Genomic DNA, 13,399 nt, shown 5'->3' with positions numbered 1-13,399 from the left:
GCCGTTAATCATCCAATCACCCCATTCCGATCCCGTCCCTCCTGGTATTTTGTAGTGAATTTTTTTCCTTTTCCTGTTTCCCGGCCGTGTATCCTTTCCCAAGTGTAAAATAGTTCCAATCCATGACTCAAAGTGCCATCCAGATCTAAAACATGTCCTTTTTTAGCCCTGTAGCCTGATTTTCACAAGCCAGCTACCAGTCATTAGGAATAGGTACATGTGTGCTCATTGTAGGCTCTGTCCGCCGCCTCTTCATCGACCTAGGGCTGTCGTCGTGCTCAGCCCCAACCGCGGATGCTGGTGTGGTTGCGACACCTGCCATATGCCATTGGCTTGGATTCCACAGCCCAGCATGGTCACTGGGATCCGCTCTTGGCTGCGTCGAGGGCGCAGCCACCCATTCGTTGCCTGTGGGAGTCGATGTGGCAGGGACGGGCCAGGTATCCAAAGTCGGTATGTCCCAAGCTGTGATGCCGGCCGTCTCGTCGTACGCCAGTTGAGTGGACAGGTCCAATGAGGCTGCTGTAGTTGCAACAAGATACTGGTTAACGCCGGCCGTAGTCATGGGCTTCATGTCGGCGAAGCCAGCCTGTCCCTCAAAGTAAGAAGCGTTGTGAGCCAACGACAGTGAGTGCGAGCGCTCATTCGCCGCCCCGCCCGCTGTCGTGCTCACTGTTGGCAGGTAGCTGTTCACATCCGGCATCGAGGCCATGCTGGGATCAAAGCTCCCACCCGCATAAGGGCCATGGATAGTCGCCGTTGGTGGTGGTGTGGCCAGTCCTGTCGGAAAGTCAAACACGTTCATGTTTGTTTGTACTGGTGGTACTTGCGCAACTTGCGCAACGGCGGTACCGCTGTTCCACGCCGAGCTCAGATTTTCGTTCATGATGCCTGCGAGCTGCTGGCTCACACTGGGTGTCGGTGACATGACGGCGTCTCTTGACACGCTGGCCGAGGGATAGACTAGAGCCTTTTGTTGGTGATATCGCGACATGGGGTCGTTGATGGTGAGCCATCTCCAAGAAGTCCCCGAGGGCTTGAAGACTGGGTTGTACTTGTACCATTGATTCGTGGTGTTGAAGCGCCAGAAGATGATGGCTTGCCTCTTCCACTGCGAAGAGTCGGGAGCGCGGGACCATAGCTCTTGGTACATGGCAACTTTGCAGATCAGGTCGCTGCCCGTTGGCTCGCGGCGGCTCCACGAGGCCGCATCGCCCTCGTCCTCAGATCTCTTGCGCTTACTGCCGGCCCTCCCTAGCTCGTGCTGCTTCTTCGATTCGTGGCGCTTCTCCTTCTTGCGTTGGTGCTCGATGTCAGGATATTGCACGGCTGTGCTCAAGATGCTGGCCCACTCCACTGCAGGGAAGGGCACGTGGATGTCCTGTCGGGGCCGCATGTGGCAGTTGCAGTCGTTCATTTTGGAGTCGCTGCATCCCCGATGGTGGATGCCGCTCTCATTGGTGTAAACGCCGCGCTTGGAGTCGTCGCTGTACAGCTCATCTGGTCGAGTCAATCGGGTGACGCACTTCCAGTGATGCTGCTGCAGCTCCGGCTGCGTGATTGCCACCTCAACAAAACCGGTGAGCTCTGATCCTGAGGGGAACTTGGCGTGTTCGTGCAGCTCCAGCGTCGAGCAAATTTCTAGCAGGAGGCAGTCTTGGTCCCGAGTTGGCAGATCGAGCGTCTCGTACATGGCCGGCGCATCCTTTTGCCATCGCCGAACTACCGTCTTCAAACATGCTGAAGTCGCCCGATCCAGGGCTCGAGTGTATTCGTGCAGCAAGACGTCCTTGCCTAGGGCATCGGGGAAGTCATCGCAGTTGGTGTACTTGTTCAAGTGAGGAAACGACGCTTGGTCCAGGGGGGTGTTGTTTGCGTCGTAGGCAACGTCGTCCCGGATTTTGATTTCCGCCGAAGACACATAGATCTCGCACGTTTTGGGCCGCACTGAAATGGATCCCTGCAGCGATAGCAACTGCGTAAAGTAGTCGTAGTTGGGTCTCACTTCGGGCACTCGGCCCTCAGCCAACGCCGTCAAAATGGGGTTGGACTTGAACGACTCTTGCTCTTCTTCATCGTAATAATCGTCAGAGTTGGTTGATCCGGGCTCCTTCTTCTCTTCGGAAGGAAAAAGAAAGTGAACTAGAAGATGAGATAAAAACCCAACAAGTTAATGACCCATCGACTACAAGCAGCAAGGGGGTGGAGGAGAGTGTCCACTAACAGCACCGTAGATCTTCAAAAAATTTCTTGACCACTTGCATGTGGCTGGACACTTGTTTGCGTCCCATTTGCTCAATGCTGTCATTGCTGTTGTCAATGCGGAAGATTTCTTTGCTACCAAGGAGCGCTACGCAGATAACAAAGATGTACTCGCTGATGAGCATGTTTCGGCCGTGCAGCTTTCCCCCCATGGAAAACTTCCGCCGGCCCATGTGAGGCATGAGAAGCACGGCTAAGCAGCATTTTCTTATCAGCTTCCTGGTACAAAAAAAAAAAAAGTAGAACAGTGGAATTGAAAGCAAAGTAAAATGCAACTCACAGTCGACAAAGGCATCTTCGAGCTCAGGTCGGCGCCAGACGCCGCCTTTATCCTTCTGAGTGTCCTTGTGAGCCTGTCGATTGCGGTAGTGTTTAAAGGCTGGCCAGTAGTAGAGCGGGTTGATATCCTGTCGGCTCTTGCGAACTTGCCGGGGCTGATGACGAGGTGTCTGGAGTCTGGAATAAAAAGCCTCGATAGACTGTGACGGTACTATATGTGGAGGAATGGTTGGTGGCAGCGAAGACGTCGGCGCCTGGTAACACGGGATGTTGCTGTTGAAGCTATGTGCTTGGGCATTGCCAGCAGCCTCACGAAGAGGCTGTCTGCCGCCATGAACGGTCCGTCTTGCGTCGACGTACTCTGGTGCATGTGAAATTCCCTGTGAGGGGAGGACCGGCCTTGGCTGGTAGATGGAAGCCATGATAGATAGAAAAGAGGCCTGAATGGGAGGAAAGGAATGCCCGACAAGAGATGTTCAAAAACCCAGCTCCAAGCCCAAAAAGAAGAGCTTCTGCCACAGCCCACGTTGGTGAAGAAAGAGCAGAGCCTGATGGGCAAGAAATGTGGAAAGGAATTCGGGGCGTGGAATGGTGGGATAATGTACGCTTTGTACGAGGTAAAGAACTGCCATTGGAACGGACATGTCTTCCTAAGGAGAGCCCGATAACATATAAACTCGAGACTCGGGAGGATCTGGGCAGGGCCAACGGATTGTATTGACAAAGGGGAGGACGGGGGTGGTTAGCAACTTGTCTTTGGCCCCTCCAACCCAAGATACATGCTCTAAGCTATCAAGATTTCGTCCATCTGCAAAGCATCTAAGATGGACAGGGAAGCTGGCGCAGCGGGGGTGGAACTCGACCAGGCGGCAACTCTACGTTCAGAAGACTATTTCCAGCAGCCAATGGAGCACAACTAGGTCACCCACCAGCACATGGCAGCGTGAGGTCTGTTACGAGGGGCGTTGGGCATGCAAGGGAGTCTGAAGGCGGGGCCAGGACGCCATGGTCTCACCCACCCTCTCCCCAGACACATGCGCACCAGGTCATCTCGGGCGCGCTTCTCCAGGCATGTAGGACGAGATTAACATCAGACACGGCGCCGCGGCAGCCCTTGGGCATCGCGAAACAAGAATTCTTCGCTGAAGATCCAGGCCAGCTGATGGGACCCCACGCCGTGTCCATGGGGGAGGGCCGTTGTAGAAGTTCGACATTGGACACCCCTCCCCTTGCCAAGGGATCATTAGATGTTCCTATGTATGTTCAATAGAGCGCGGGCTAGGGGGCACAGCTCAGCCTTGTCAGTGCAACACAGCCCGTGGATATAGTTTTGCTCTGCCTTTTTACCTTAAGCCTCAAGCTCATCCTCGTCATTGCCAATAGTAACCTTTTTCCTCCCTCCTCCAGTAAGCTGCTGAAGGGCCATTTTATTGGCCTGGCCCCCTACCTTTCGCTGCATCTTCTCGATCTCTTCCTCAGCATCGACAGCCTCGGCGGCAGCAAAGTCTAATACCAGTCGCCGGCCGAGCAGGTGGGTATCTTTCAATGCGTTTAGTGCATTCTCTGCCTCCCGAGGGGTCACAAAGTCAGCAAATGCAAAACCTCTTGCGGTATAGTCTGCCTTCTTTGGAACGCGGACTGATCTAAGCTGCCCATAGGTCCCAAACAGAGTGCGAATGTCTTTCTTGGTGGCTTGGAACGGCAAGTTCTTGATGACGATCTTGGTTCTTTGGGCTGCAGCCTTCTTAGCCGCATCCTCGCGCCGTCTCTCTTCGGCAGCGTCGTGGCCCCTGTGCGAGGCTTTGACACCCAGCGCATGGCCATCCAAGACGTAGCCATCCATGGTCTTGAGCGCCGCCTGGGCTTGGCTTTTAGACCGGAACTCTACGAAGCCAAAGCCCATACTGAGTGTCTGCCCTGGCTTTTTGGGGTCTATTTTTGTTTTGACACGAGCCGAAACGAAACCGTCAAGAGGCTCAAAGGCCTCAGCCAACTTGCCGGTCGTTGTGGCAAAGTTTAAATTGCGGACAAAGAGTGATGCGGTTTCCGCTGGCTCCTCTACCTTATCGCCGCTTGACAGCAATTCGTCGACACTTAATTTTTGGACCCCAGTGCGCTGATCCCCAACCGGGCTAGCCTGATCCTGCACCGCGTCCTTTTTAAAGAGATCGACTGGAGCCTTTTCCAAGAAAAGGACGCTGTCTTTGACTCGACGGTACGCCATCTTTCCAAATGCGGCCTTTGCGTGATTCAGCTGGGCGAATTGGATGATGGCAATGGTGCCGGTGGGTGGCATCAGAACTCTGAGAACTGGGCCACACTCCTCAAACATTTTCCGGAGTTCTTCCATTGAAGTGCCGTAGGGAAAGTTCTTCACAAGAATAGATGTGCCACCTCGTTTGTGTGATTTGAAGGCATCCAAATCTACGCCATTGGAAGCAAAAAAAGCCTTGGTTTCTTGAATGACGGTTGTTTCTGCAATGGCTTGCTTGACACCCGCATCGGCAGATGTGGGATCGAGAACTTCTGATTTTGCGACGCCTAGGCGTGCAGCAACGGAAGCGTTAACGGCGTCCTGGCTCATGTACATTGAATTCCAGTTGAAAACGCTCGTTGCCGCCTCAGCTTTTTTTCGTATCATGTTTTGTTTCTTCAGGGGTAACTTTGACATTCCAAACTCGTCCACACTCTTCTTGGCTTCGGCAGGAATGATGTGCAGAATGCGCCCCTGGAAAGTTACCCCATCAAGAGCTTGGAATGCACTCACGGCATTAGATGAATCTTCAAACAACACCATCGCAAATCCCTTGCGAACTCCTGAAGCATTGGTCGGTAGATGTACCTGACTAAGTTAGCCACCGGATCAACGAAACATAGATCGCAAAGATGTGTTTTGAATATGAACAGGATATCAGAAGGTCGAAGCATCTACTAAAATAATCGCCCAGGTTCACATCACATGCCGTAGCATAAGATGTCCCTATCTTGGGGTTCATCATGTTGCCTGTGTTTTTTTTTTCTCATAGAAACAAAAAGAAATCAAATCATCGTCAACTTACCTCCTGTAGAGTGCCAAATTTTCCAAACTCATGGTGGAGATCCTCTTCTGTGGTGGTATAAGGGAGATTTCGAACAAAAAGCCGAGACGTCCGTGTGATGGTGGCAACCGCATCATCTGCACCAGTGTTCTCTGCTCCCTTGTCATCTGCTTCTTCCGGGGTATCTTCATCGACAACATCACGAGGAGAAGGCGGGGTATCATCGTTATCCCCGCCATCTTGCACGACAGTTTCAGCCTCAACTGCTGTTTCTGTGGGCCGCGGAAGGTCGTCAGGATCAACAAGATCCAGCAATCTACTTGTGCGTGATCTTAGCCAGTCGTCATCCGTCGCCCCAGCTTCCTCTTGAGGAAGCTTCTCGGCCTCTTGAGGTTTCACATCGTCGGCGACAACCTCTTCCGCCGCAGGCTGAGCGCCCTGATCCGGCGTCTCCCTTGGTAATTTCTGGTTTATCACCAGACTTCGACTCGCCTCAGATGACTCTGTCTTGCGCAACTTCTCTTTTCTCTTCGGGATTTGTTCATATTCATCATCACTCTCGCCCTCCACAACAAGGGGCTCTCCACTGGTGGCAAGTCCTGTCATGTCGGCGTCAGGGTTTGTTTCATCAGCAATGACACCCTCCTTGCCCGTCTTCATCACGCGGAGAAACTCTCGCAGCTTTGGGTCAGACTCGTCCAGGTCCTCTCGCTTGCGCTTCTTAGAGCCACCCTCCTCATCCTGCTTGAGGGGTTGGTGGCTTGCCACCTGTTGATCGGAATGGACTAATCGCTGGTTCTTGTTCAGGGCTGGGTCTGAGATCTATCATTCCATCAGAACAAACTCCATGTTGTGCATAGGCCACAGGCGGGATCATGGGTTGTACCTACAGGCTTGGCTGGCTCGACCGATATCTTAGACATGCGAATGTATGACTTGTTAAAGTACTTGACGGCCCCTGAGGCATCCTCGGGTGTTTTGTAGCCGACATAGCCAATGCGCCGCTGAGGGATGAGCTTGAGATCGGTGATCTCGCGGTTCTTGGCCGAAAAGTGCTTCCGAAATTCCGCCTCTGTAATAGTAGGCGGAAGGCCCTTTACAAAAATTCTGGTCGTCTCCATGTTTGAAATATGGCCAGTTAATATGAGAGCAATTGCCGGCCCGTCAGCCTGCAGGCATTCTTGGTAACAAGTTTCTGACTTTGTGAAGTTTGAGCTTGGGAAGAGCCAGGAAAAAAAATTCCACGAAAAAAGTTGGACGTTGATATTTGCAAGGTTGGATAGTGGGGCGCGCAAGAAATTTATGCGGCCCGTGCGTTTCACCGAACGCCGTGCCAAGCTCCAGCTACAAAGAGCTCAAAAATAGATAAGATGCCTACCCTGTAGATATGTAGCCAGATGCCACAAACTGAATCGACATAAATCAAGGCCGATAGTTCAGGACTGGAAATAAATTATGCTCATGATATAATAGCTACCTATTAAATTTGTATTTCACAGGAAGCGTAATAAATCACCGGGCAGTACACGAGTTGGGTACCTGGCGTTTCGGTGATTGCTTTCAAAGTGCCTGGTTCTTTGAGTGTCTGCCATGATCGCTTTCACGTACTCTTGTTGACCATCTCGATATACTGACGTTGATCCGTCGAACTCATGTTTGTGGCTTGTCGCCAGTAGGCTCTCACCACGTCTTGTCCGAAATGGTAATGCTCATGGGTACTGGCGAGCGGGATATCCCCAAACTCCAACTTCAACGGTGGAAGTCCAGGATTGGGGCACGGGTTGCGTACCGGCATCGTTGTTGTTGGTCGAGTTGTGAACGATGTTGAAGGGTGGCGATGCTGAGGGAGAGGATGAAAAGGAAAGAAACTTAACAACAACAATTGAAGAAGAAAATAATTAAATATAGCAGGCGTAAAAATTTTGTTCACCACAGCAACTAGGGTTTGCCTTCATCAGCTAGTTAGGTACTTTCTGCTACATTCTGCTACTCTCGCTACTTCTTTCTACCATCACTACCCTTTTCAGATTGTTTGTATACTAAATTTATATTACGGTTTGCTGTATAAAGTCGTTTCTGGTTAAACTTGACATTTCACCAAGACTGGAAATCAACGACGAGAAAAAATAAAAATAAAAATAAAAAGACTATCGACAATTTCTGGACGAAATCATCGAACCAATAAAGACGTTTACGATGAGAAAGGAAGGCGAAAAGAAACCTCTATAGAGTTCTATTTCTTCGTCTTATTCTTTCACTTTTCCTTCTTTCATTTCCCCTTCTTCCTCACAATTGGCGTGCCTGATTAAGTCGAGAAAACTGGCGATGCTGAGAGGTAAACTTTCTGTTGTTTGTGAAGCTATGAAGAAGGGTAAAGATAGTTGTAAATAAGAGCAAACAGAGAAGAGGGTTTGACCAATGAGTGGTGTCACGGATCCACGTAGCAACCCAACATAAGCAATATGTGAAAGGCGCAAAGTGGATAAGCATAGCTTTAGCTAGGTAGGTCTGATCAATCTAGCTGATCTTGATCGAACTGGGTCACCTTGGTCATCAATACACTGAACCGTTCGTAGTGATTTCTCTGTAGTCGTATATTGTCAAATTTCCATCAACTACGCGTTCCTTCGGCTGGGGCTCCGGCCCAGAAGGAGAAGAAGGAGGAGGAAAAGGAGGAGGAGGAAAAGGAGGAGGAGGAAAAGGAGGAGGAGGAAAAGGAGGAGGAGGAAAAGGAGGAGGAGAAGGTCGAGGAGAAGGAGGACTCCGACGAGGAGATGGGTAAGGCCGGGGAGGAGGAGGACGAAGAGGAAGAGGAAGAGGAAGAGGAAGAGGGAGAGGTGGTGGTGGTGGCGCCACCAGAGGCGCCGGCCCCCGTGCCTGCTCGTGGTGTATCCTCGGGGGCGTCTATTCGCCAGGCGGCCGAAAAAAAAAAGGGCTTGGGGTTTTTTTTTTTTTTTTTTTTTTGTCGAAAATGGCCCTGGGGGGCCGGTTTTTTTCTTTTTCTTTTTTCGGCCTCCGTGGGAAGCGCAACTAGATGGAGACTTGGGGAGGATTTTACAGGATATAACTTTTGCTTTTACTATAAGTGTTTCTGAGGTTAAGGAAAAATCAGGCGTTATAAATAAGAGGTTTTATCCCATTTTATAGTTTAGAATGTATATTACCAGTGTAGTTAGGGAAAATATATAGCATAAATGTAAACGAGGTTCATGGCTTCATGGTTAACGAACTATAACATTTACACTGCTTTACATTATGTGTCTATTGTGATCCTTGTGTTAGATTGGTTGGAGATGTTGTTTTTCCATGTTGAGAATGGGTGCATCTTGGACTTTGCCTTCTTCTTCAGTATCATCTTGGTCTTCGTCTTCTTCCTCTCTTTCCTTTCCTTGTTCCCCTCCCTCTTTATTTTCTTCAGGTTCGAGACCTAGGGCCAACAGCCCCCTCATCTGCTTCTGAGATAATGTCCCACCCACGCCTCGTCCTCGAAGGCCGGGGATTTTCAAAACTCCCCCACGAACTATGCATGGTTAGCCGTGAGATAGCTACTAGAGTCGAAATGTAACTTACTGAGGCCACCACCTGCCTCCCTCTCCTTCTCCCTCTCCTTCTTCTCCTCTTCCCTCTTCTTCTTCTTCGCTATTCCATCACCGTCAGTTTCGCGGTCGATAATTTGTATGGAATATGTGAGATAGCCTTACAGCCTCGCTTGCCGCGGGGCCCTATCCTAATAGTTAGTACTGACAGATTGACGCCGAAACAAAGGGAGAAGAGAGACTTACTGCCGCCTCTCCGATGTCCACCACGACTGTCTCGGCCTACGATCGTGTCAGTTCACAGATCAACTACACGAGGAGAGGGGAGCAGACCGCCGCGTCCAGGGCCGCGGCTCCCATCACCACCGCCAACGCCACCAGTTGACACCGCCTCGCCCTTTCCCAGGAAACTGGCTGGCTCCAACGGCTTGTCTATAGCAGTACCCTATAAAATACTTATTAGTGAGGAAAGGGGTGGTAAAGAGGTGGTTGAGGGTTAATAGGCATACCATTTGTCAGGAGGACGACGGTATTTTATCTCTCAGCAGCTACTGATATCCGCTTTCGAGGAGCTCACGGATGGCGTTGTTGTTGATGCTGTTCCTGTTGAGGGTTTGATGGAGGAAAAAGAAATTCCAAGCGGACGGCTGCCTGAAGAATTTGTTTGGGCTGCGTGCACGCTTCACTTTGGCCTCACTTTGGTAGCCGGTCACGGGTAGACCTTTTGAGCAGTGAATCAGCGTAGGCAGCCTTTTATTATTACTGACCACATCAAATGCTACCTACATGTATGTAATTGCTTGTAGCTTGCGAGTATCTCCGTTTCTTGATTGCAATTGTATATTCATATTATTAGCAGATAATCATCTACTCACGGCGTAGTTAAACGTACATATGTACAGAGTGCATTAATAAGGCAAAGCAGGGGGGAAAAGAAGCTGCAATGGATATAATTTGACATCAGATGTTTTATTTTGTATTATATACAAGCTACCCTCGATGAACCCACGGTGTAGACTCAAGAAGTCGTGCTCCATCAATGTAAATGGTCATGATATATACATGTGTGGTATGAACCTATTTACGTGGTATAACGGCCGACATCACCGCCTCCTGGTGACCAACTGCCAGTATATCCATTCTGGGTATTAATAAATGTTCCATCACCGAGACGCAGTGTGTTGACGGAATCCTTGGAGCATATTCCATATGCCTGAAGGTTGCTTGGGGTCTTAGCAATCCAATGCATGGTTTCTATAATTCATTGTTAATCACGTGCCAGATATATATTAGAGTTTAATTGTGTTTGTGACTTACGTTGACAGTTGAATTGAGAACAGCCCTGGTAGCCAGGGCCACTGAAGAAAGCCCATGAAGCAGAGGCATAGGTGTAGATGTTGGAACCTCCGTTGATGTAGTTTCCGAAACCCATGCGACAAATTTTATCGCCACCGTTGCACCAAGAGAAGTTAGGGTCTCCCCAGGTGTCAACATTTGCAACCCAAGGAGCAGGGGGAATCTGCTGAGTGTTGGAGCCCTGTTCATAGTTGGTCTCGGACTGAAGCAGAGACACAACCACGTTGTTGGCATTGTGCAAATTGAGTTGATACAACCACCAATGCTCACTTCCAAGGGCATATAACCAGGTTCCTTTATTTCCATTAGATTCAACGAGCACACCACCTTTTCCGGCGATCGAAGAGCCTCCACTGAAGCTCTCGGCGATGTGATCTGCAACCCAGTTCCAAACATTCTGAATATAGGCAGATGATCCTTTAGCAAGGTGAATACCGATGAAAGCACCCTTACATTCGTTTCCGGGGTTGCCACAGGCGTTGGTCAGGGCCGAAGCACCTCGGGTGCCACCAACGGTCACCAACGAGTTCCAAAGAGCAACATCGCCAGGGTTGTTGCCAGCCATGTTGAACTGCACGATTATGGCTCCGGCGAGGGCATCAGACACTGTAAAACGCATATCTTGGATCTGAGCAACTCCCACATCACCTGGACGACCAACTGAGACAACGGGTTGTGGGCTATTTTCGTTTTTGAAGAAGTTGCCATTACCGGTGATTGTGGCCCAAGCCTCACCGACGATACGTGATCCTTTAGGAATAAAAAGCGTAGAATCCACACGGTACTTGCCAAAGGGGAAATAGGCAACCTTGTTCTGGCTGGCAGCAAGTTCCAGAATGGCATTCAGGGTCCCAGATTCATCCAACGTATTATCGCCTTTGACGGTCCTCCCGCCGTTCTGCGCAGGGTCCTTCACGTTGAGGAAGCTCGAGATGGGCAGATCTCCATAGGTGGGGGGAGCAACATAGGGGTAGCGACCACCGGGAGCTAGACCACTAGGCCTCGTGTTACTGGACGTAACATCGCCGTAAGTAGGGTTTCTACCGACAGTATTTCCGTAAGAGTAAGTGTTAACATGGCTGGAAGCACCAACCAGGGTAGAGCCTCGGGCGACAACAACAGGGGTGCCATTGTCCTTGGTCAAGTTCTCAATCATGAACGAGGGCCATCCGGTGGTGGTAAAAGTAACACCAGAGTTAATTGACTTGGCATCAATCAGGGCAATCCATGGAGCACCGCCCGTGTTGGAAATTCCGGTGCCGCAGGTGTCGAATGTGGATGAAAAGATGCTGAAGGTGTTGCCGCCGCTGATGAGCATACCAACGGTGTTTTGATAGAAATAAATATTGTGGAAAGCAGCCTGCTGATGGCCGTCAATCCAAATACCGTTCTGACCACGTTCAATGCGAACATCAGCGAGACCGAGGGTGGAACCGCGGCCCATTCGGATACCAGTGTGGCCGTTGCCGTTCTGGGACGAAGCCATTGTGATCTTGACATTCTGCAGCTGAGCAGCTTGAGCAACACCCCACCACAGGGCAGTGAACTGGTTACCACCGGGAATGGCAGTAGTATCAAGAATAACGTTCTTGAGAGCAACGGCGAAAGAAAGCTCTCCCTTCTCGTTGGTGGTGGGATCTTGACCGCTGACAAGAGTCTGGTCACCAGAGAAGCCGGCAGCGGCCTTGATGATGGGAGGGTTTGTGGGGTCACCCATCAACACGGTATCGGTGTTGAATCTCAGAGTCTGAGAAATGGTATATGTTCCCGGAGGGATATAAACAACCTGGGCATCAAAGTTAGGCAACCACTCGTACTCGTATTTTCATCTGGGAAACATACACGTGGCTGTGATGCAAACCACTGTGGGTGACGAGAGCCACTTCCATCACTGGTAATAGCTCGCTGGAGAGCACCTCCATCTCCTGGGTTGACTGTCTGATAGACTTGGTAGTTGAAGTTGCCATCAAGGTCAGGAGCGTAACCCCGAGGAGCATTGACATGGTCCATGTTAGGGTAGTAGAAACTAGTCGCACGCTTCGTAATGCCCTCATCACTGGCAGGAGGACTAGGTGTTGGCGAAGCAGACGCCGCGCCCAGCAGGAGCGCAACAACCGCCGTGAGCTTCAACATGTTGCCGGTCGATAATCAACAGTTGCGGGATGAAGAAGGACGATCGTCAAGATAGCACCCAAAGTGGCGGGACAACTGCCTCTTTATATTGCAATCAATGCCTACAAATATATAACCCCTGCCAAATTCAAGTTCCTTTCGTCTTCACCCCTCATCGATTGTTTATGCAACCATCGTGGTCTCGTTGGAGTCTGCCGGTCAGCCCACAACTCCGCATCAGACTCGACCACCATTCGGCCCGGATCTAGCCCAAATGTCGGCGTCATTGTCCAAAGAGGCAGTACTTGATGTGGCGTGAATTACTCCGGAGGGCATGGTGGAATCTTGGAAGTATCAAGGGTCAAGGAAGCATTGATGTCTAATGTGACTGGGCGGCTGCGGGGTGGATTGCATTCACCCCACCAAAATACTGTTGAACATAGACGAGTGAACAATAAAAGGCAAGTCTAAAGCTGAGATTCTAGGCCATGTGGAGGAGCCCTGCGAAAGTCATGTTGTGATTGCCTACGAAACACCTTGGCAAGGGTCCAAGACTAGCAGCTGCTAAACTCCCCTCGTCGCCAAATATACTCATACGTTTCAAGGTCAAAATTCGCCCTGGAGAGATTAATAATCCCTGTAAAAGAGCAATCCCCTTGCATACTCTGAGCCGTATCAATCGATGCAACGATCCATTGAGGTAGGTAGATAACTAGTGAGTACTAGGACTCCCAATATAACGCGGTTGAATTGGTCGCCTACCTCACCTACTTATTTAGTTGCCTAATCATCTAACCTTATTGGCAAGCTTCTACA

At 50.4% G+C, this 13,399-nt stretch overlaps 4 protein-coding genes across 4 annotated transcripts; 1 reads left to right on the top strand and 3 right to left on the bottom strand.

Moving 5' to 3' along the window:
• Positions 1-193: 193 nt before the first annotated feature.
• Positions 194-2,963, bottom strand: TRIVIDRAFT_61967 (uncharacterized protein; the record flags this gene model as incomplete). The annotated part of the gene is made up of 3 exons (XM_014104005.1): positions 194-2,142; positions 2,225-2,455; positions 2,543-2,963. The coding sequence occupies 3 exons, from the start codon at positions 2,961-2,963 to the stop codon at positions 194-196; spliced, it is 2,601 nt and encodes an 866-aa protein (XP_013959480.1).
• Positions 2,964-3,843: 880 nt separating this feature from the next.
• TRIVIDRAFT_72404 (uncharacterized protein) lies at positions 3,844-6,773 on the bottom strand (the record flags this gene model as incomplete). The annotated part of the gene is made up of 3 exons (XM_014104004.1): positions 3,844-5,383; positions 5,601-6,401; positions 6,470-6,773. The coding sequence occupies 3 exons, from the start codon at positions 6,698-6,700 to the stop codon at positions 3,890-3,892; spliced, it is 2,526 nt and encodes an 841-aa protein (XP_013959479.1).
• A 1,167-nt stretch (positions 6,774-7,940) lies between these two features.
• Positions 7,941-8,636, top strand: TRIVIDRAFT_61965 (uncharacterized protein; the record flags this gene model as incomplete). Its single annotated transcript, XM_014104003.1, has 4 exons — positions 7,941-7,950; positions 8,072-8,081; positions 8,170-8,465; positions 8,633-8,636. Coding segments are annotated over 4 exons (320 nt in total), but the record flags the coding sequence as incomplete, so codon positions are not given.
• Positions 8,637-10,196: 1,560 nt separating this feature from the next.
• On the bottom strand, positions 10,197-12,604 carry BGN2 (glycoside hydrolase family 55 protein; the record flags this gene model as incomplete). Its single annotated transcript, XM_014104002.1, has 3 exons — positions 10,197-10,369; positions 10,433-12,257; positions 12,314-12,604. The coding sequence occupies 3 exons, from the start codon at positions 12,602-12,604 to the stop codon at positions 10,197-10,199; spliced, it is 2,289 nt and encodes a 762-aa protein (XP_013959477.1).
• Between the last annotated feature and the right edge of the window lie 795 nt (positions 12,605-13,399).

The sequence above is a fragment of the Trichoderma virens genome, assembly GCF_000170995.1.
Source record: "Trichoderma virens Gv29-8 chromosome Unknown TRIVIscaffold_3, whole genome shotgun sequence".
Taxonomy (NCBI): Eukaryota; Fungi; Ascomycota; class Sordariomycetes; order Hypocreales; family Hypocreaceae; genus Trichoderma; species Trichoderma virens.
Note: the sequence above shows the minus strand (reverse complement) of the source record. Positions and strands in the feature narration are given on the sequence as shown.